Source organism: Tursiops truncatus, chromosome 8, assembly GCF_011762595.2.
Source record: "Tursiops truncatus isolate mTurTru1 chromosome 8, mTurTru1.mat.Y, whole genome shotgun sequence".
Lineage (NCBI taxonomy): Eukaryota > Metazoa > Chordata > Mammalia > Artiodactyla > Delphinidae > Tursiops > Tursiops truncatus.
In genome coordinates, this window is record NC_047041.1 from 62640578 (window position 1) to 62664976 (window position 24399).

General features: G+C 34.9%; 1 protein-coding gene across 2 annotated transcripts in view; it reads left to right on the forward strand.

Moving 5' to 3' along the window:
* IPO7 (importin 7) overlaps positions 1-24399 on the forward strand; it is a 47746-nt gene that overhangs the window by 8141 nt on the left and 15206 nt on the right. For both annotated transcript variants that reach the window (XM_019948319.2, XM_019948318.3), the window contains exons 2-12: positions 6100-6181; positions 9181-9334; positions 10461-10619; positions 14060-14216; positions 16000-16089; positions 18289-18383; positions 18505-18589; positions 20406-20540; positions 21189-21288; positions 22049-22125; positions 22512-22628. In XM_019948319.2, coding sequence (XP_019803878.1) covers positions 6100-6181; positions 9181-9334; positions 10461-10619; positions 14060-14216; positions 16000-16089; positions 18289-18383; positions 18505-18589; positions 20406-20540; positions 21189-21288; positions 22049-22125; positions 22512-22628 — 1251 coding nt within the window. The remainder of the gene's footprint in view (positions 1-6099; positions 6182-9180; positions 9335-10460; positions 10620-14059; positions 14217-15999; positions 16090-18288; positions 18384-18504; positions 18590-20405; positions 20541-21188; positions 21289-22048; positions 22126-22511; positions 22629-24399) is intronic.

The window sequence follows — 24399 nt, forward strand, 5'->3', positions numbered from 1 at the left end:
TTTTTATAGTGTAAAACATGAAGACCTTTAAATTTATGATAGTTAATAAATATAGTAATAGTTAACATGTGATAGGAATTCTTCTAAATATGTGATAGTTTGCTATATCCAAGAATGCCAGAAAGTTGTTAGAGATTACCCAATGCTTGAAAGAGTTTTTTCCTAACTTGTATAGTTAGTATATATCTTTATTTGTCCTGTGTTTTACAGTTGTACAGATCCATGGGGGTTTTTTCCCGTTTTTAAACTTTATTGGGGTATAATTTACATATCGTAAACTTTACCTGTTTTAAGTGGAATCAGTGATTTTTGGTAGATAATACTATTACCACAATCCAGTTTTGGAACATTTCCATTATTCCAGTAAGATGCCTCTTTGCAGTTTGTAGTTAATCCCCATCCCAGTCTTAAGTGATTACGAACCTACTTCCTGTCTCAATTTTCTTGAGAACCTGATCTTTAATATTTAGTACTAATTTAAGTCCATTTGTTACCTTCTTAGGGAGAATACAAGGCTACCTGCACTAGGGATTTCAGCTGGATGAGGCCAGTAGATAGATGTCCCAGGTTGAGATTGCTTGTGCTATTCCTGCTGACAGAAATATCCTTTCTTTATTACCATTAGTCTAGCTCTGTTGTCTGAAAGTAACTTTTTTTTTTTTTGGTCAGTTGTACTTTTTGGATTTATGCTGGTTTGTTTATGAAGGCATTCAAAGTGACCTAAAATAATAGGGTAATAAACTAAGTGCTTGTTTTCAGTGTTTAGTTTTGTTGATTTTTTAAAATAAATTTATTGATTTTAGCCACTTTAGTATCCAGTTCAGTGATTTTTAGTGTATTCACAGTTATGCATCCATCACTACAAACTTTAGAACATTTTTATCACCCCTAAAGGAAACCCCATACCATTAAGCGGTTACTCCTAATTCCGCCCTACACCTCCAGTCCTAGGCTACATTTTTTTTTTTTGCGGTACGCGGGCCTCTCCCGTTGCCGTGGCTCACGGGCCCAGCCGCTCCGCGGCATGTGGGATGTTCCCGGACCGGGGCACGAACCCGTGTCCCCACATCTGCAGGTGGACTCTCAACCACTGCGCTACCAGGGAAGCCCTCTAGGCTACTTTTTGCTCATAGATTTGCCTATTCTGGACATTTGATATATATGAAATCATACCATCTGTAGTCTTTTGTGACTGGCTTCTTTCACACAGCATAATGTTTTTAAGGTTGACACATGTTGTACCAAGTGTCAGTACTTCATTCCTTTTATTACTGAATAACGTTACATGAATGTATGGATATGCCACATTTTGCTTATCCATTCATCAGTTGATGGACATCTGGGTTGTTTCTACTTTTTTATGAATAATGCTGTGAATGTTCAAGTAAAAGTAGTGTTGTTGGCTTTTTCTTTTAATTGAGGGTTAATTTACATATAACACAGAGCTCAAAAATATGTACAGCTCAGTCAGCTTTTACCTAGGTACCACCATCTAGATTAAGATAGGTAGGTAGGTAGGAAGATAGATAAGATAGATAAAACATTTCCATTGGCCTAGAATTTTCTCTTCAGACTTGTCTTCAGGTTATCATTTTTCTGACTTCTGTTAACTATAACTTGGATTTGCCTGTCGTTAAACTTCACATTAATAGAATCACATAGTATGTGATATAGTCTGGCTTCTTTCTCAACATATTTTTGAGATCTGTATTATTGCTTGATTCTGTAGGTTGGTTTTATTTTTTTAATTTATTGTATAGTATTTCATTGTATGAATTGTACCACAGTTTGTTTATACATTCACTTGTTAATGGACAGGTATTATTGTGAACATAAGCACTTATTTCTCTTGGATATATAAGGGGGAAATTGCTAGGTTGTAAGATAGGTGCATGTCAGATACTGCCAGTTTTCCAAAATGGTTGTACCGTTTTATACGTCTACCAGCACTGTGTTCCATTTTTTTCCCCCATCTTGACCAGTGCTTTGGTGTATTGCATATATTGTTTTGTGGTAGGATTGTCTTGTCCACTTGTACTAATTCTTTGTGTGTGTGTGTGTTTCCACACTGCGCAGCTTGTGGGATCTCAATTCCCCGACCAGGGATTGAACTTGGGCCATGGTAGTGAAAGCTCGGAATCCTAACCACCAGGCCACCAGCGAACTCCCCATTTGTTATGTCTTGATATTTGCCAAAATACTTTCCGTGTTTATTCCTTAGAGCTATCCTGTGAAGTAGATTTTGTTATACTGACTTGGTAATTAAGAATTAGATTTGCTGAATCAAACTTGCTCAAGAGTTAAAAATGTAGGAAGTGACATCACTTATGTTTATAACTGTCTGATTCTAGCAGTTCATTCCAGGAGTTCACAGTTTGATGTGGGAGACAAGATACCTACTGTAATTTTTTTTTTTTTTTTTTTTTTGCGGTATGCGGGCCTCTCACTGTTGTGGCCTCTCCCGTTGCGGAGCCTGTGCTCCGGACGCACAGGCTCAGCGGCCATGCCTCACGGGCCCAGCTGCTCCGCGGCATGTGGGATCTTCCTGGACCAGGGCACGAAGCTGTGTCCCCTGCATCAGTAGGCGGACTCTCAACCGCTGCGCCACCAGGGAAGCCCCCTACTGTAATATTAATGGCCTAAAAAGTGACATAGTAGTGGTCTTTGTGGGCTCATCGGTCTAAAAATATAAATACGCTTTTTCACTCTGCACAGCCCCTAGGTGATCAGAACTGCTTCCAAAGCCCCTTTTTTTGTTGATTCATTGTTATTCTTTCAATAAATTCGTTGAGTATTTTGAATGTCAAACATATGAGGAACTGGGTATACAGTAAAGTCCTTATTCTCAGTGGAGCTTAAAGTCTAATAGGAGAGGCAGACATAAAACCAGCTACAAATATAATAATTACAAATATGTAATAAGTATTATGAAGTAAAAATACCTTGGAGCTTATGAGAGTAATAGGGAGCCCTGCTTAGCCCTAGTGTGATCAGTGAGGAAATGCTTCTCTAAGGAAATGTTTAAACTGAGACCCAAAGAATGTGAAGCTGTGGACCAGTTAACTCTGGTGGAGCACTGGAGAGAAGTGTTGTAGGTAGAAAGTCACAGCATGTACAAAGACTCTGCAATGGGGTAATGTGTATTGTTGAAAGGACCTAAAGAAGGCTGCTAAGGTGGGGCAGTGGGGGGTGAAAAGGTTTCTTTATTATTTATTTATTTATGGCTGCCTTGGGTCTTCCTTGTTGTGCGAGGGCTTCTCATTGCATTGGCTTCTCTTGTTGTGGAGCACAGGCTCTAGGCGTGCGGGCTTCAGTAGTTGTGTCTCGTGGGCTCTATAGCACAGGCTCAGTAGTTGTGGTGCATGGGCTTAGTTGCTCCATGGCATGTGGGATCTTCCTGAACCCGGGCTCGAACCCGTGTCCCCTGCATTGGCAGGTGGATTCTTAACCACTGCACCACCAGGGAAGCCCCGAGAAGGTTTCTTTAAATGAGGCTGAAGATACAGGCAGGAGCAAGATAACACAGGGCCTTTTAGGCTTTAGGAGATAGAGTAGAAAATTGTTAAAAGGTTTGGTTAAAGGGGATTAGTTTACAATTTTAAAGATTATTGGCTGCTAAATAGAGAATGGGCAGATGGCTACATCAAGAGAGATGATAGTCACTTGGACTATGTTGGTGATAATGGGAATGGAGAAAGTGGATATAATAATTATACAAGCATTTTGTATGTAGAATTGATAGGGCCTGATATATTGTATTGGGGTAAAAAAGAAGGAAGTATTAAAGATGACGTTCAGTTTTCAGACATGAATAACTGTGAGGATGGTGATGACAAGGGTTGGGAGAGGTGGTACAAGGAAGTAGAGTCACAGCTTTTAGGGGAAAAAAATGATTTGAACATAGTAAGTCTGAGAATCCTATGAGACAATGAAGGTAGGGATGTTAAATAGGTCTGTTAGAGTGTCCTGGACTGGAAATGACATATTTGATTTATAGATAGTATTTAAAGACAGGAGTTGGATGAAATCAGCTAGGGAGCAGAAAAGATGGCCTGTGACTGAGTTCTTGCACCATGTTCTAGCATTTGTACATAGAATGAGAAGCAAGCAAAGGAGCCTGAGAAGATACCAGGAAGAGTGGTGTATGAACTATGTAGGTGGAAGGGTGTTTCATGAAAGTGATAATGGTTAACTGTGTTCAGATCTATTTGGAGTACTGGAAAGGGTAAATTCCTCCCTTTCATCTAACTGCTCCTGTCCAGGTCTTAAATTTAAGCATTACTTCTGGGTTAGGAAGTTCTACTTTTGATTCTTCCATAGTGTTTTCTGTTTCTTCCATTATACTTTATGGCAGTTACCTGTTTGTCTTGTTTTCCTTCACTGTTAAGTTTCCATGAGGTCATGGAGACTCATTCATTGTCTCGTTCAACCTTGTATTTTCAGCTCCTAGTGTTTTGCACCAAGAACACCTAAATAAATAATTTTTGGAGTGACTGAATGAGCAAAGTATCACTCTGGGTCTAATGTGAAAGACATTTTTTTATATCCAAAGGGAAATTTTTCTGTTTCTAAGAATGTGTTTGTAGAATGCATGAGAGAGTAGCATTGACATATATACACTACCAAATGTAAAATGGATGGCTAGTGGGAAGCTGCTGAGTAGCACAGGGAGATCAACTCGATGCTTTGTGATGACCTAGAGGGATGGGATAGGGAGGGTGGGAGGGAGGCTTAAGAGGGATGAGGGGATATGGGGATATATGTATACATATAGCTGATTCACTTTGTTGTACAACAGAAACTAATACAACATTGTAAAGCATTTATACTCCAATAAAGATATGAAAAAAAAAGTCTGTAAGGAAGAAACTAAAATAAAAATCACTAGTGTCCATGCGAACACATGCAGAAAAATACTAAAACTTGGGCTGGAAGGAGGAGATAACATTATAGGAAATGGTTATATTGGGGGAGAGGGAATGAGAGCACATATGAGAAGAGATTTCAGTTCTTTATTAATAAATCAAAATCAAATATGGCAAATTTAGGAATTATTAAATAACTTTTATACTGTTAATGAAAGTAACCCAGGATCATAGCATAAAATTTGGATAATAGAAAATAACATATACAATAGTTCCTCTATAATCTTACCATCCCAGATACAACTTATTAGCATTTTTGGTGTATTTCCTTGTTTTTTGTGTATGTTGCATTGTATATTCATGTAAATATATTTGCTAAATTATCGTATAGTTTGTATCCTACTTTTATTGTATGTTCAAAGCTCTTCATTTAAATTTCCTATTGAAATATGCATATAGAAAAGTGATCGTGAGGATACAGTTGATTAGTTTTCACAAACTGGACACACTTTTATAAAACAGACGTGTTAAGAAATAAAACGTCGGGCTTCCCTGGTGGCGCAGTGGTTAAGAATCTGCCTGCCAACACAGGGGACATGGTGAGTTCAAGCCCTGGTCTGGGAAGATCCCACATGCCTCGGAGCAACTAAGCCTGTGCGCCACATCTACTGAGCCTATGCTCTAGAGCCCGTGCTCCGCAACAAGAGAAGCCACTGCAATGAGAAGCCCACGCACCGCAACGCAGAGTAGCCCCTGCTTGCCACAACTAGAGAAAGCCCGCGCGCAGCAACAAAGACCCAACGCAGCCCCCCCCTCAAAATAATAATTAAATAAATAAATGATTTTTTTAAAAAAAGAAAGAAACGTTATTAGCACCTTGGAAACCGCCCCTCAGGCTGTTAATTTTTACTTGTTTAATTTTTGTCTAGCCACTTCATAGAATGTCTCTGGAGAAATTATTACTGAATTGAGGAAATAGGTATCACAAAAGACACTGTTTTTGAGCTGCTGCCACCAGTGTAGGTCAGAAGTGCAATGGTACACAGGCAAATGCAAACATACAAAAGTTTTAGGAGTTAGGTTACTGAATTTTTTGAGTTCCTTATATGTGAGTGATAGGAAATAAGGCTGGAATCAACTTGTGGAGGAGAGCCTTTTGTGCCAGCCAAGCAGTGAAATAGAGTACTGAGAATATTTATTTGCAGAAATTTAAAATGTATTTTTTTATTTGTAGGCACACAAGTCTCTGAATTTTGTTTCAACACTGCTTCAGATTACTATGTCGGAACAACTGGATTTACCTGTGAGACAGGCAGGCAAGTTTCCTGAATTATTTTCTTGGATATATGTAAATAATATCATTTCAGAGGTTCATAGTTGAGTAGCAGAAGTATCCTGGGAAGGCCCTTCAGTGATTTTCTTCACTGAAAATTGGTTTGCTCCCTTGTGTTTACTACAAACTGCCACAAGTGCCTTGATATCTGGTGACAGAGTTTAAAGGAATGTGATATTTCACTGAATTAAAAAAGAAGCTGGAAGGAGAAGTTGATGGGGTTTATTGAAAGAGTCTCCATATTCCCTGTTTTCTTCCATGATGGATGATTCTAAGATACAAACCTCCAGCTGTTTGCTTTTACTATTTTATTTTAACCATTTAAAAGGTACTGTTTCTTAGTTCCAGTTTCAACAAAATATTGAGTAATTCCCTCAGTATCAGAGTCTATGAAAATGTGGCATACTGCTCCTGATATCATCTGTTAGTCTGCAGAATAATGGAATTGACCTCTTTAATGCTTGTTGTTTAATTTATTTGCAGATGTATTTCTTATAGGAAATATAAAGTGCCAATAACCTTACTATTCTAGAAAAACCAGTTATATTCTGGGGTTATTTCTTGCTGTTCTTTTTCCCTACACCAGTTTTATTAAAAGAATTTTTTTTGCTTACGATATTTAATGTATAGTAAGCACATTCCTTTTCTCTACATAGTGTTTATCTTAAAAGTTATGTTTTAATGGCTAAATAATTTACAATAATGTGCCATATGCAGTGAACCATTTCTCAGTTGTTGGAATTTAATCTCAGGTCTGTTTGATTAACAATTGTATTCCCAGTGCCTAAGGTATTGCCTGACACAGTGCAGGTACTCAGTAAATGAATGAATCAATGTAAGTTGTTTATGATTTTTTTAAATTGGTATATAAGTAGCACAAAAATGGGACATTTTTTGTGCCTATAAAATACAGTAATTTTGCTGAACCCTGGTCAGCAGTAAATCTTTAAAAAAATTTTCTAGTTAAATAGGAAAAGGTCGCTTTGTTTATTTTAACTGTCAGTTCTTTTTTACTAATGAAGTTAACATTTTCCCATTTAGTTATTTTTTTAGATAAGAATCTTTGCCTTTAAATCTCAAAATTTTACTAAGATGTTGAAAGCATTTGGCATTTAGGAGGGACCTTAACACATTAGAAACTTGATTATGTGTATTAGCAAAATTAAATTCTAGAAAGTTGTTTATTAGTATGTACAAAACCAGAAGCAACCAAACTATGAAATTGGTCCTAATTTTCAAAATATAATCATTACTTTAAAATTTATTACATCCTTGTAATAATTGAATGATATTTTGTAGTACATGGTATATGATGGTTTTATCTGCTAGACTTTGAAAGATGCATTCATTCTGTCTTTGTAGTAGAACTCAAGCATTCTGGATGGAGTAGACTGTGAATCACGAGGTTCTTTCAGTGCAGTTCTCACCTGTTTATGTGTTTTGTTCAAGCAAACACTTTTAAAAATACTGAATCAAAAGTGTACAAATAAGTATATATATTCACTTCCTTTGTGCATTTTGTTGGAAAGAAGTACTCAGAGGCTATATCTGGAAGACATAGGGGCTATATCAAGTCTTAATTTTTATCTGAGTTCTGTTTTGGAACTAAAGAATAAAATAGTATTAATCTGAAATATGTCAGTCCCACATGCTGAATCAGTGTTCTTGACTGTAGATGTAGGTTATCTTAAAGCTTTTGTTGAAGGATATTTTAATATGTAGTTGTAATCTTTTTTGAAATGCTGTAAGATGGGGTATTATTTTAATTTCCAAGATAAACCAAAGTAGAATATAAAAATCATATTTGTATCAGTTATCCTTGTTTGAATAGGTACAAGACTCCAGGTAAGTGTTAATTACTAATCAGAGAAGAATCAGTGTTTTGCAGAATTTAGAAATTAATTTTGAATAATTTCCCTTTCCTATACATTCTGTACATTTGTGTTCGAGGATTCTCTTTCTCTCTCATTTGGGTGGAGGGGTCAGGATAAAAAGCATTATTACCAAGTAGTTCAGTTAGAGTTAACTAGCAATGTGCAGGCTAGCAGTATGATAACTGACAGAAGGAGCTAGCAATGTGCAAGGCGGCAGTATGATAACTGACAGAAGGTAGTAGTCTGTAATTTTTGAACATAGCAAATTCTCCCATAAAATAACACGAATTTGAATTGGTATGATTGTGGTGTATGATTGAAATACTTAAATTTATTGACTGAGAATCTTTATATACTGTAATTTTTCTATGATTAAAAATAACAACCTGTGTGTGTGTTAGTCACTTTGAGCTGCTCTAACAGAATACCATAGACTGGATGGCTTATAAACAACAAATTTATTTATCACAGTTCTGGAGGCTGAGAAGTCCAGAATTAAGGCACTGGCAGATTTGGTCTCCGAGGACCTACTTTCTGGTTCATAGACCCTCGCATGGTAGAAGAGGAAGAAGCTCTCTAGGGTCTCTTATAAGGGCATTAATCCCATTCGTGAGGGCAGAGCCCTCATTAGCTGATCACCCTATTAAAGCCCTCATCCCCTCATCACATTGGGGGTTAGGGTTTCTGGTTAGGGGGTTAGGGTTATACATTCAGTCTGTATGACAGAGTTATTAATTATAGAAACTTGGTATATGTGTGTGGTTTTGTTTTTAGAGGCTTCATTTAGAAAGCGGATTTGGTAAAACAGCTTTCCTACAGAAAACAGGGATGAAAAGTGTTGTGTATAAATGTGTTGTAAAAACAATTTTGTTTGTAGTTTGCAGAGTTCTCTTAGACTGTATGTTTAATAATAACTTTGTGGGTGATTACTGTAGCTGAGCATTAAACTTGTGTTTTATCAACTTTTAAAATTATAGAGTATAGTATTTTGATTTTAAAAGGTTAGCTTTCCTAGCAATGTTTGGTCTGACAGAAATAAATTGAGGTGTAGACACAGGGATATTTACAGTGCTTTCACTTTCTTTTGTCAAATTGATCTATATTTTAGGTGTTATCTATTTGAAAAATATGATAACACAGTATTGGCCTGATCGGGAAACGGCACCAGGGGATATATCCCCTTATACTATTCCAGAAGAAGATCGACATTGTATTCGAGAAAATATTGTAGAAGCCATTATCCACTCTCCTGAGCTCATCAGGTATGTATATGTTTTAAACTTAACCTTTGTTGCAGATATATAATTTGCGGGCTTTGGAGGGATGCAGAAGAGGGGATCTTTTCAGAACATAAAAATCTGTCATTTTTTGTGGCACAAAACTTAACAAATGCAGTTACAGGGGAATTCTTTTTTGTTTTATTTTCTTGCTACAGTTTATATTTATTAAAAACCAAAACTTCATGTAAAACTTGTGAAACATACTATGATCAGATGAAAGAGAGTATGGAAAGTTATAGAATACTGTCATATACTTTATATTGTATAGTCTTTTGATATTTGAAAGCTCATTGTGTATGATTTTGTAGAATTTTTTTTTAACATCTTTATTGGAGTATAATTGCTTTACAGTGGTGTGTTAGTTTCTGCTTTATGACAAAGTCAATCAACTATATGTATACATATATCCCCATATCTCCTCCCTCTTGCGTCTCCCTCCCACCCTCCCTATCCCACCCCTCTAGGTGGTCAGAAAGCACCAAGCTGATCTCCCTGTGCTATGCGGCTGCTTCCCACTAGCTTACATTTGGTAGTATATATAAGTCCATGCCACTCTCTCACTTTGTCCCAGCTTACCCTTCCCTCTCCCTGTGTCCTCAAGTCCATTCTCTATATCTGCGTCTTTGTTCCTGTCCTGACCCTTGATTTTGTAGATTTTTTTTTTTTTTTTTGCGATACGCGGGCCTCTCACTGTGTGGCCTCTCCCATTGCGGAGCACAGGCTCCGGACGCACAGGCTCAGCGGCCATGGCTCACGGGCCCAGCCGCTCCGCGGCATGTGGGATCTTCCCAGACCGGGGCACGAACCCGTGTCCCCTGCATCAGCAGGCGGACTCTCAACCACTGCGCCACCAGGGAAGCCCGATTTTGTAGAATTTTTAATGAGAATAGTTGATGTTCTAAATGAAACCTGTCAGCTGATGATGGGGATGAAAAATAAAAATAAAATCACTTGCATTTGTAACATTGTTGGGTTTCTTTTGAGTCAGTAGTAACAGTTTTTGCTTAGTGACTTACTTATTTTTGTCTAAACAGCCTTTTTCTTTATATGAGTTAACAAAACTTGAGGTAGCATTTCTTCCTGCTTATTGTTTATTTTTGACTTTTAGGGTACAGCTTACTACATGCATTCATCATATCATTAAGCATGATTATCCGAGTCGCTGGACTGCCATTGTGGACAAAATTGGCTTTTACCTTCAGTCTGATAACAGTGCATGTTGGCTAGGAATTCTTCTTTGCCTCTATCAGCTTGTGAAAAATTATGAGTAAGTATCTCTCTCAATTCCTGTAGAGTTTTGAGAAGTAGAAAAGGCTTGGGAAATTTAAGCTAATTGGTTTGAACATCTTGAAATTTCATTTGGTATATATACTAAAGTTAGTGAATTACATGTTGATTTTAATTGTGTCTTCCTTTTGAAATAGCATTCTTGTTTTAATTCTGCAGTCTCTTCTGTTGATTCAACTATGAAACTCTTTGTGCCCTTTTTTCTTAATCATGATCTGTTTCCCTGTTCAAAACCCAAGTTATCCCTAACTTCTCAATATAGTCTCCTCAATTTGTGGTGATAAAAGGCCTAAAGATAAGGTTTTAAGATGTGAAGGGGGTCAAAGTACATTGATCATTAGAGCTCTTTATTCTGCCTTTCTTTGAATTTTTATCTTAATTTGGGTTCTTGTGAAGTTTCAAGAACCTACCTCTAATTTTTTAAGAAGAATATGTTGGAATTTCATATGATCATTTTTAATCATTGTGTTTGAGGGATTCATAGTCATCTGCTTCAGTGTTGGCATACTTGAGCAAATTATAGTTCATGTAAGTAATTGGTATCAGTAAGAAAGATTTAGGGATCATTTTAGACCTGGGCTTAAGGATCAGAAAAAAATCTAACCTTGGAAGTTGAGGTATAGCACTAAAAGTAGTAAGCCAATGTTGCAGAGATTTTCTTTTAAGTGTGTGGTGAAAGTAATGAAATTGGTAGGCACTTGAAAGTTTTGATATTAGCAAATTATGAGGAAGGAACACTTACACCATGATGGTGGCTTTATTTCCAGCCCTAACAGCTACACAGATGCCATTGTGAGCCCTCTAATTCTGGGACTTGTAGTTAGCCTCCAATACCCTTTTTGGGTCCCAACTCAAAGTAGCTGATGAACTGCTGCTTTTGTTCTGAGCAGGAGAGAAATAAACCATTTACAGCATTGGTACTGGTGTTTTCTTGTGTTCCCACCAGCTACCCATCTTCCTGCTAAGGAATGTTCCAGCTGTTGCTCCAACCTCTGTCAGAGTGCCAGTTGTAGTTCTGGTAAGTGAGTGACTAAACTGAGAGAGAATAACAGTAATAAGCTGTCATTGTCATGGAGGAGGTTTGTCTCTCCTGTCCTTAATCTTAGCAGGAGAGAGTATGACAGGGATTTTTAAAATGGGAGACATAGGCTGCTACAGTGTTGGAATTACAGTTCATTTTCAGCTAGTGTTCGATTGTGGAGCACAGCGTGTTCACAAGGGATCTGTGTGGACTGAAGCAGTTCTAAGAAAATTCATGGAGAAATTGGAAGTTGTGATGGCCTTCAGGAGCATAGATCCTCAGGAAATGCTTGTCAGGTGAAGGAGCATAGAAGGAACATTTGAAGAGGAATGCATCTCACACCACATGGAATAGTATGAGCAAAGAAAGAAAGGTACAGAGGTGGAAATGTGACACTGTCTTTAGTGGGTAGTGAGGAGACCACTAAACGGTATGGATAACTTCTGTTGAAATCGGGGATCATTTTGTCTTCTTTTTTTTTTTTGGTGGTAGAGGGGGATCATTTTGAATTGGTAAATTGGGACTGTGTTAAAAGAGGGTTTTGAATGCCATGATGGGGGATTTGTATGTGATCTTTTACATGATGAACCGTTGACTTTTTTTTAACAGAACAGTGATGGGCTAGTATTTGAGGATTCCTGTGAGTATGGTTCACCAGTTTGACACACTGCAGCCTTGTGGTAGTAGACTTTTATTGGTGGGAGGAGGTGAGCTCCACATCCTACTCCTCCACCATCTTGATCACTCCCTAGGCTTTTATTAGTGTCACATTTTCACGCTTTCAGGAACTTTCAGGTCGTATGAAATAATATTTGTTTCCTTGTGTAAATTACTTTCATACCCATTAGTTTGGATATGGTACCACCCAACTTCCAGTCCACTACTCAGTGTAGAGAAGGAGGTAGGAGAGAATAATATCTAACATGGAATGGGTATTCAAGCCCTCTTAATGTGGGTGATCACCTGGGTTGGATAATGGAGAGAGGTGCATAATATAATATAGTCCTCACCTTTATTGTTAAAAGATAATACTGTCAGTAATTAATAGAGTTTGTCTAATCAGATTGGAGAGTGCAAATGGCTTCCTTTTGTAAATTGTTATTGCTTTATTGACTCAAAGAAATGTACAGGTAACCTTTTAAAATGTATGCTAAGTGTAATTTCTCAGCACATTAAATAATATTTAGAAGTCTGTCAGTTAATTGTTTAATAATCTCAGTCATTATTAGCGTGACCATTTCTCTTGGTGTTTTTTATTCTCGGCAATTTACTTTGCTTCTCATTTCTCCCAGTAGGAAAAAACAATCCAGTCTTTTAAGAGTGTCTACCTTTTAAAACTGTGCTAAGATACTCCATTCGTAGATACATTTTCTCCCTTCAAAAAGGCTACCGGTAGATAAAACTGGAGTCTGGTAGGGAAAATCAATTATTTAAAAATTAAAAAAAAAAAAAGCCAACAGACTTTTTAACAATTCTGTTAAAATGCTAAGGAATCTATATGGGGGAATGTCTCAATTAGCTATTCTTCACTCGTATCCTTGGAGCAAAATGTGATTCAGAATTTAGGATTTTTCAGATTTTAGGAAGGTAACAAGGTTCACATAATACACTCCTATGTACCAGTACCCAGGGATCAAACATTATTATTATATCTGATATAAAATATGTGAATATTCACTCCAGATGGGATAAATAGAGATCATAAATAGCCTGTTGAGGTCAGGTTTTGTTGCCAAAAGGTTACCAAAGAACTTCTGATTTATAGTGCTTTTAGAAATAGAATATTTTCTGCTTTATAGATGCCACTTCTGCCTTAATGCACTTTGTATGTAAATTACTTAAGGATGGTTATATGTAATCAATTTTATATTGATCAGCTGCTAATGTTTAAAAGCCAAATTGTTGTAGCTCCTTAGTTGTATCAGTATTCACAGTTACAGATGGCATAGTGAGGTGGTTAAAGGGTAGATCCTGAATCTGCTGAGGTTCATACCTAGATGTCTGTACTGGGAAAGATACTTAAATTCTCTGTCCCTCAGTTTCCTCAACTATAGAAGTGAGAATACTAATGGGGCCTTGAAGATTATTTACCTCATAATAAATGCTCAGTAAATTTTAGATACTATTATTTGAGGTTTTTTTCAAGTTGCTTTTTGCCTGTGGTTTGATTCCATAGTAGGTTTTTCTTCTTTCTAGGAATATAAAATTGCTTAGAAAGTATTTGCTTATATTTGTATGAACAGACAAGTAGTTTAAATTTATATTTCATTATATAAGATATAAATATGTATATAATAGATATGTGTATATATATATTTATCTACCTACCTATCTATCTATATGTATATATATAATTGTGAATAAATTCTCACAGAATTAGTTTGTATTCCTACCCAAAGGTATAAGAAACCAGAGGAACGGAGTCCATTGGTAGCAGCAATGCAACATTTCCTGCCAGTTCTAAAGGACCGTTTTATCCAGCTTCTTTCTGATCAGTCTGATCAATCTGTCCTCATCCAGAAACAGATTTTCAAGATCTTCTATGCTCTTGTTCAGGTAATTTTATAAAGTAGTTTTTATATGTAAAGTCAGTCTATCATTTGCCACCTTAAACAATGATAAAGAATTTCAGCATCTGAATAATAATTTCACTTGAAAATCTACATTAAGTGGATAAATTGCTAGTCAAATATAAATTGCCAAAATTACAAATACATTAAAGTCTAACCAAGCATACTTTGCCAAATACACAAATAGCTCTAATAAATCTTAATTTATAAGTGGGCAATCTTAAGTTCTCTTAAACCATCTAATACTATTTACAAAATTAGTAAAATTTTCTTATGTCTTTCACCTTAAGAATTCACAAGTCTGAAAATCAGTTTACTGGATTAGAGTTTACATCTAACGTATGCTCTGTTATGCCAAATATGCATAGATTGTCGCAGTAATTACAAAACCTATTCCTAAGCTTGATACAAAAATACTAATACTGTGGGCTTGACTGGCACACTGTAATGGGCCTTATTATCTTTGTATATTGTTCTAAATCTTCCTGGGATAAAAGATCTCACTAAAGAAATGGTTGTGTCTATAGTCTCAGTGGACTATAATTACTTAAGAAACAGAGTTTTTGATTTGGATTAAAATTCTGGCTCTTTTTGTGCCACATAGCCAAAGAAAGATTCATCTCATCCACCAGGACCTTTGGTTCAATTCATGCCATTACTTATTTTTTTTTAAATCTCTTTTAAATAGACCTGTGACTTTATTTCCACTAAGATTATTATAACTGACTCACTCCATTGTTTGGTTGGATTTTTCATGCCCTTGCTAGATCTTTAAAGATAATCTAATATCTTTTTAATGGCTGCTTCTTATATAATTTTTTAAAAAATGATTTGGATAGACAATGTACTGTTTTTTAATTGTTTTTCCCTCTAACTGGTAGGATCATAACTTCTAGATTATAAAAATAAGTTCTTTTTATAAATTATTCTAGGGCATAGGACCCAACTAATTTTTTGAGACTAGCATACCTTGAAATCAAAATATAGTACTGTCTCATTTGTGAAAATAGAGGTCCTAAAATCCTAAATAGGATATTGATGTTGTGAGCCTATTAAGTGATGTGATTTATCCCAGGAACACAGGAATGGATCAAGAGTAAAAAACCAGTTTTTGTGATTAACTTTTATATTACACGAAAAGAGAGACCTGTAAACAATCTTTAAGGATGCCAGATAAAGTATTTGATAAAATTTAATAACCATTTCTGCTTTAAAACAAAACAAAACAAAAATACTTAAGAATCCTGGAATAGAAATTTCCTTACCTTGATAAAAAATGTTCACTAGAGGGCTTCCCTGGTGGCGTAGGGATTGAGAGTCCGCCTGCCGATGGCAGGGGACATGAGTTTGTGCCCCAGTCCGGGAGGATCCCACATGCTGCAGAGCGGCTAGGCCCGAGAGCCATGGCCACTGAGCCTGCATGTCCGGAGCCTGTGCTCTGGAACGGGAGAGGCCACAACAGTGAGAGGCCCGCGTACCGCAAAAAAAAAAAAAAAAATGTTCACTAGAAATCACAATAAATATACCTCATGGTGAAAATCAGATACATTCCCAGTAATTTGGGAATAAGACAAGGATGCCCACTATCAGTGCCACAGTTCACCATTGTACATAACTAACCAAATCAGCCAGATGAGAAATTTGCCTATGTACTGAAAGAGGAAATGTGGACTGAATGAAGTACTTTTTGTAGGTTTTGTGAAGAGTAAAAGGAAGTTGGATTTTCTTTTGTAAGGATTTTAAAATATTGATTCTTGATTTTAATTTAGTATACACTACCACTGGAGCTGATAAACCAACAGAACCTGACAGAATGGATAGAAATTTTAAAGACTGTTGTGAACAGGGATGTACCTAATGTAAGTCTCTGTGTATTTCTTATATCACTAAGCTTAAATATTTAGTTACCTTTTGAGAATTTTAACTGATATTTCCTAAAACATTCTTTGTGAATTTATATTATTTGTGAGGCAGATTTTTCTAGATAGAGACACCATTTCATTTGTTTACATATGTGAATATATTAAGTGAAAAATTGTAAAGGGTTATTTTGTATATTATTAAGTGCTTGTATTATATCTTTGTTTATTCCATCCTAATTCTGTTTCTTCAGCTTTTAATTGAGTTCATAACATATGTCACCTGACATAGTTAGAAATTTTTTTTCTTGTAGTGAGAACTTTTAAGATCTATTCTCTTAGCAACCTTCAGATAAACAATATAGTATTTTTAACTATAGACACCGTGTTTACATTACATCCCCAGGACTTACTTATCTTACAACGGGAAGTTTGTACCTTTTCACCATCTTCTAAAACTTAACTGTGGTAGTCATTTCACAGTATATACATATGTCAAATCATTATGTTTATACATTAAACTAATAACAATATCAATTATTTCTCAAAAAGGAACAAAGAGCCTATAGCTGGATTTTAGGCTAATAATTTGTTAGACATGCATGAACAGGGGTAGAACTTGATTTACAAGTTGGTCAAACTTTGTAGTTAGTTATATTACTTGCTTTTTAAATAACAACTTCATAGAGCTATAACTCAAATACCGTAAAATTTACAATTTTAAAGTGTACAATTCAGCGGTTTCCAGTAGTACATACAGAGTTGTCCAACTATGTTATTTTTTTACATATAATAACGATTTTTAAAATAACCACAATTTTTCTTTATTATCTAGTTTTCTAGAGAGGTAGGAAATTTACAATGCCTGAATCCCTAGTGTGTTTTAAGTACTTTTATATACTTTGCTTATTTAACCCTCAAAATAATTCCTTCTGAATTTATTTTAAACAGAGACATGGAAGGGTTATGTAATTTATCCAACATAATTTTATTAGTGAAATAAGTGAGACCAGCCTCCTGTTTTGTAGTTTATTGTTCAAATTTTTATTTTAAAAAAATGCAGAAGAAATAAATAGGACGTTTCTTGCGTTCCATGGGAAACTAGTTTGATGTGTTATTTTCTGTACACATTTAATAGGTATAAAATACAGCTTTAAGAGTTTTCATACTTACATTCTGCACCTTTTTTGGTATAATTTGTAATCATAAACATGCACATATAAGTAAACAGTTCAGTGGGTTATGAGAGTCATATTCACCAGAGTAACCATCACCTAGAATGTTTGCTGGTGGCTGGGTCTGGTCATCCCTACCATCACCATTCTCATTTCTAGCACCATAGATTAACTTCACCTATTCTAAAATCTAATAAAAAGGTAATTTTTTGTATCTACCTTCTTTTGCTTAATATTATGATATATTCATGTTGTGCTATGGTAGTTTGTTCTTTTTTATTGACAAGTAGTACCCCATTGTATGAATGTACTACAGTTTATTTATTTACAAGTTGATGGACATCTGGGTGGTTTTAAGATTTTAAGATTACAAATAAGGCTGCTATGAATGTATATGTTTAACTTTATAAATAACTCCCAAAGTGGTTGTACCACCGCTCTCACTGGCAGTGTATGGGAGTTTTGGTTGTTCCACAGTCTCATTTCTCTGTCTTAACTTAAAAATATGTCATGGATGTCTTAGGTCAATATATAATGAACCAATTCATTCTCTTAATGGATGTTGCATAATTAAACATCCCCTTGTTAATGAATGTTTAGTTCTTGGCAGTTTTTTTCTGTTACAAATGGTTTTGTAAATGAACATTCTCATACATACATATTTATGTATGTATACTAATATTTTTGAAACTGGATTTCTAAAATGAAATTTTTCATGCCCTTTTGATTTGAACTATACTAGTTTAAGCTACTTGCCATGACTTTGATTTATATTATTTGGATCTTGACTAAAATGTTTGAGTTTAAACTTTTATAAGACTTTGAGAAAGCATGTCCTTTGTAACTAAGTAGTGAAGTGAAGTGCCTCTTATATTTAAATAAGGGTTAATACTTTTCCTGTTCTAGCCTTTTATTATGAAAGGCCATCATTGGAGGAGGATTCATGTTTTTGTGAGTCTGTTCTGAACTCACACTATTCCTTTTAGATTGTATTGTCTATCATTAAATAAATGTCTCTTTAAAGGAAACACTTCAAGTTGAAGAAGATGATAGACCTGAGTTACCATGGTGGAAATGTAAGAAGTGGGCTTTACATATCTTAGCAAGGCTTTTTGAAAGGTACACATTTCTCAATATATGATAATTTGAGTTTATTTTTTTCAAGAATTTGTTTTTTTTTTTTATAAGTGCTGATATAAAGCATTATGAAGACATGATGGGCATTTGAATGTTCTTTTAGATATGGAAGCCCTGGCAATGTTTCCAAGGAGTATAATGAATTTGCTGAAGTATTTCTGAAGGCATTTGCTGTTGGTGTCCAACAGGTAAGTCTAAGATAATTTTTCCAAGTAGAAACATGACACTATTATGTTAATTTGTCTTGCTTATTTCTAGTTTCTTTGGCATTCAAAGATTGCATGTAGCAGTCTTTAACATTTTGAACACTGTAGTAGTTCTCAAATGTTATGGTCTCAGGACCTCCTTACACTCTTAAATTATTGAGAACATCGACAAGCTTCCATTTATGGGGGTTATACCTTGTGATATGTACTGTATTAAAAATTGAAACTAAATTTAATGGTATTAAGTTATTAAAAAATAACAAACCTATTACATATTAACAGAATACATGTTTTTGTTAAAAATAATTGTTTTCCAAAATGAAAAATTTTTAGCAGGAGGAAATGGCATTGTTACACATTTTTACGACTTTCATGTCTGCCTTAATAAAAGGCAGCTGTATGCCCGTCTACCTCTGTATTCATTCTGTTTCAATTTGTTTTAATGGAAGTAAATAAAGATAATTTGGTCTCAAAGATAAGAAGTTGGAAAAGGAAAGACTTTTAATATACTTTTCATATAATTGGGGAAATTTTTGATATCACACCAACATTTGACAATGGTATTTTCTTAAAGGTTAATTGTAATTTAGAGTTTGAAGCTGTAACAATAAACATTTCATCTTCTGTTATATTAACATCCATTGCACTTTGAATGGGTCTTTTATCCATATATGATTTTATAACATACTGCCCTGGTCATTGGAAAATATTGACTTATTGAGTCTATGCCGATTTTCTAAATGTTTATAGATTTCCTTATGTAGTTTTAAAAAATTACAGTCATTAATATCACCATTGATCTCATAACTGTCTTTAAATATTGGAAAGCTGTCAGGTGGATCTAAGTAGTGGATGTAAGATTTTGAGAATTCTAGTTTTGCTTGAAAGCTCAAATTTTAACACCAGTAACATATTGTCAGTTTCCTTGGAGAGGCTCATTTTGTTCATTTTTGAGAAAAAAATCTGCCACACACAAAAGTCTAAATAATCATAATTTGTCTATCAGTTTTTCTTTCATGCTTATGATAATATTTGGTGGGAAAAGCTACTATTTCAGCTTTTCTTCCAACCATCGTACTTTAGTATGTAGCAGAAGTGCTATATGTATACTTCCCATTTATTAATATTTATATTTCTGGTTCACTAAGGACATTCCTAAGGAAAGTTTATTCTGCGATTATGTGGCTGTAAAGAATATGATGACTGCTAGTACACTTTAGTGCCACTCCTTTGATTCATGTTAGGAACCAGAAGTTTTACCATCACTGCTTTTGTACCATCGATGCAAATGTCAACACAGTAAAAAGGTCACATAATGTTTTAGCATTATTATGAAAATAGTTTTGACCTGTCAGACCTTCTGAGAGGTCTGTGGACCATATTTTGACAACTGCTATTCTCAAGTATCAAGTTGAATTAGAACTCTTGGCAGACGTTAAATAAGTAGGTGAATGGTTTGGGTAGGATTTGCCTAGAAGCTGATTTTAACAATATAGTGCTGTCTCAGAATATTGTGGTATGTTCCACAAGTAGCATATGGTTTTCTCTTCTTTTTATACTTAATCAGAAACTAGTCCTTTGACACACAGTGTTACTTCAGTTTGTTTATTTTAAATACTTTGGGAATAAATATGGTTCTCCAATACATAATTTAAAAAATTACTTTCTTTTAAAAAGAATATGGTGGTTATTTTATGATAATGACCTGGGTAAGAAGTGTCAGATGTTTTTGCTAGCTTGTAAGTGGTTAAACTTTCTATTTAAACTTTATTTTTTGATCAAAATTTTTTTTTCAAAGGTTTTATTGAAAGTGTTGTATCAGTACAAGGAGAAGCAATATATGGCTCCTCGAGTTTTACAACAGACATTAAATTATATTAATCAAGGAGTTTCTCATGCTCTCACCTGGAAGAATCTGAAGCCTCATATACAAGTAATAATTTTCTATCTGAACTATTTTTCTAGAAAATGTAATAGAAATAACATTAATTACCAAAAGGTTGAAAAAGTGCATTTTTTTTTGTTGACCTATGTTACTTAGTCTAGTTCTGGTAATTGTACATTAGGAAAATGATGCAACATCCTGACAAACTTTATAAAAGGTATATTGTGGATATTCAGATTATTTTTTAATCTGAAACTGTTATCTTAAAATTTGCTTTTAAGTTCTTACTGTTGGATCATGATTATAGTTTAACATGATTAGCTAACATCATGTAATTTGGAATAGGCAAAGGACTATTTCACCAAATTACTTTTGAGGCTAATTTGCTTATGTACTATTTCCAATGTAATTTATTTGCTTTATTTAGAACTGTAGGGTTTGATGGACTAAAATTTCATATTGCATTTTCTCGGAATACTTAATTGCTACCTATGTACACATGTCTTACAATGACTCGTTGCACAGAGGGTAAGAATATGTACGTTGATAGTCGATCTGAGAATGCATTAAATGCTTTACTGAAGTTTGATGTTAAGCTTTAAAACACAAACTGGAGAGTTACTTTTGTTTTAGCACTTAACGGAAATTTGAAAGTTTAAATTTGAAGACCGACTTATCTTAACTTTTAAATTGCAGGGCATTATCCAAGATGTTATTTTTCCATTGATGTGCTATACAGATGCTGATGAGGAACTTTGGCAAGAAGACCCCTATGAATATATACGCATGAAGTTTGGTAACGAATTTTCACTTTTTTAGAAACAAAGTATGTCGGTAGTTAAATTTGTATATAGTAAACTTTGAATATTAAGGCCTCACCTTAGGAACTGAAAAGCCTTCTGTTGTTTTAATGCAATTTATTCATTGTTTAGACTTTCAGGAAGCTATTCATTAGTTTTGGCATTTGAGAATGATAATCTTCATTTTTAGCAGAAACAAATACAGTAGTGTTAGTAGTTATGATTATTGGATATGCTTCTGGCACATGCCAGATCTGTTAGAAATTCAAGGTTACAGCTTAAACACTAAGTGTCTAAACTATACTTTTGGATTCGACGTCAGTCATCGTGTGTGGAAATGGAGACGACGCATACTGGAAGCTAGAGTCTCTGCATGGGACTAAAGAATTGTAATTTGGCTGATGTTGAGTATTAGTCCTTCTTTGTACCAAAATCTTATGTACTTTCAGTCATTTGTACTGTTGTGACCGCATTGTGAAAATTCTCACAGTAGTGGGGTTTTGTATGAAAGAAAATAATCATTGGGAGAAGTTGATGGATTAAGACTTAATTTGTACAGGAAAGAAAAGGAATTAGGCTTTTGCAAAGTTATATGGGGATCTGGGTTTGTTTTCATGCTTGTTTTCTGTGAAGATTTAGCAAAAATTTAAGGTCCTTTTTTGTTGTTACAGAGCATCATTTGTAAATTATGTGAAAATGTTTGTTGAAAAAATTGAAATTACTATTTTCTGTATTAATTTTAAATTTATTCTCTAGATGTGTTTGAGGATTTCATCTCTCCTACCACTGCTGCCCAGACACTTTTGTTTACAGCTTGTAGTAAGAGGAAAGAGGTAGGTTATTTAATATGTGGATAACTTTTGCTTTAATACTTAAAATATGTTCAGATATACACTTGGTTTTTTTTTTAAATTTATTTTATTGAGTGTAGTTGGTTTACAGTGGTAATTTCTGCTGTACAGCATAGTGATTCAGTTACACATATACATACATTCTTTTTCATATTCTTTTCCACTATAATTTATCACAGGATATTGAATAGATTTCCCTGTGCTATACAGTAGGACCTTGTTGTTTATTCATTCTGTATATAATAGTTTGCATCTGCTAATCCCGAACATTTAGTTTTTAATGGTAGCCATATAGGTCATTTTGTTGTCAATGTTTTAAAAGGGTTGTTTGGATATCCAGTAAAGCATACTTTTCTCTTTTAATCTAGGTACTACAAAAGACTATGGGATTTTGCTACCAGATTCTTACAGAACCAAATGCTGATCCTCGAAAAAAAGATGGAGCCCTACATATGATTGGCTCTTTAGCTGAAATACTTCTGAAGGTACTTGTGTGTGTGTGTGTGTGTGTGTGTGTGTGTGTGTGCGCGCGCGCGCGTGCATGCATGCATGCGTGCACAAGCACAGTTAGTTTGTTTTAATGACAGCAGTTGAGATAAAACAGAATTGAGGTACAATTCACATACCATATGGTTTGCCCATTTAAAGTGTACAGTTCAGTGGTTTTTCGTATATTCAAGGAGCTGTGCAATCGTCAACTCTAATTCCAAAGCATTTTCATCATCCCCAAAAGAAACCCTTTTATCAATCACTCCCCATTTTCTCCCAAATCTCCCAGCCCTAGCCCTAATCTACTTTTTGTCTCCTCTGTGGATTTGTGTATTCTGGGCATTTCATATAAATGGAATGATAAAACATGTGTTCCTTTCTGAGTGGCTTCTTTGACTTATCATATTTTCTGAGTTCATCCATGTTACAGCATGTGTCAGTCTTCATTCTTTTTTTATTGCCAGATAATATTCCATTGTATTGATACGCTGCATTTTATTTATCCATTCATCAGTAAGTGGACATTTGTTTCTACTTTTGGGTTATTATTAACAATGGAGCTATGAACATTTCTGTACACATTTTTTTGTGGACATACATTTTCATTTCTCTTGGGTAATACATACCTAGGAGTCAAATTGCTGGTCATATTTTGAGAAACTGCTAGACTGTTTTCCAAAGTGGCTGTACCATTTTATATATTCATTAGCAGTGTGTGAGGGTTCCAGTTTCTATGTCCTCATCAACACTTCTTATTATCTGTCTTTTTAAATTACAGCCATTCCAGTTGGTGTCAAATGGTACTCTCATTGTGGTTTACATTTCCCTAATAGCTAATGATGTTGGGAATCTTTTTATATGCTTATTGTCCACTGTATATCTTCTTTGGAGAAATTTCTATTCAAATTTTTTGTCGATTTTTATATTGGGTTTTTTGTCTTTTTATTGTTGAATTGTTAGAGTTCTTTATATATTCTAAATACTAGAAACTTTTCATATATAGTTGACCTTTCAACAACACAGGTTTGAACTGTTTTTGGGTCCACTTAACACGTGGATTTTTTTCCAACAATAAATACTACAGAACTACATGATCTGCAGTTGATTGAATCTGCAGATGCGGAATCACAGATATGCAGGTCAAATTGCAAATTAAATGCAGATTTTCAACTGCGCAGAGTGTCAGCACCCCAACCCCCTCGTTATTCAAAGATCAACTGTTTGTGGTTTGCAAGTATTTTCTGCCATTCTGTGGATTATCTTTTTACTTTCTTGCTGATGTCCTTTGAAGTACACATGTAATTTGATTTTGAAATAATGTCCTCTATACTTTTTTGCTGTTGCTTGAGCTGAAGGTAATTCTTTTTGCATATGAGTTATCTTCTTTTCATGTTGCAAGACAATTGTAAAGTAGTCTTTTTTTCTTCTCAGAAAATTGATCTTTAAGGAAGTTTGTAAGCTTGAATATATCCCTTCACAGCCTAGGAACATCATGCTTTTGTGGCACACATTTTCTGGTAAAGAATGGCTGACTGGATTAGATGTATGTTTAGAAACCTCACCTTAATTGTACACATTTCGTCTGACTTCATAAGATCTGAAATTTGTTTTCACTTTAAAGTTAATAAATAACTATTTCAAAGTGTAAGTAAATATTTAGACAACAGTTCATCCTACTCCCAGAAACCTTGCTGCATATGATGCTCCACTGAATTCATCACCATTAACTTGTGGGTATATTTTGTGTATCTTTCAGCTTTTCTATAT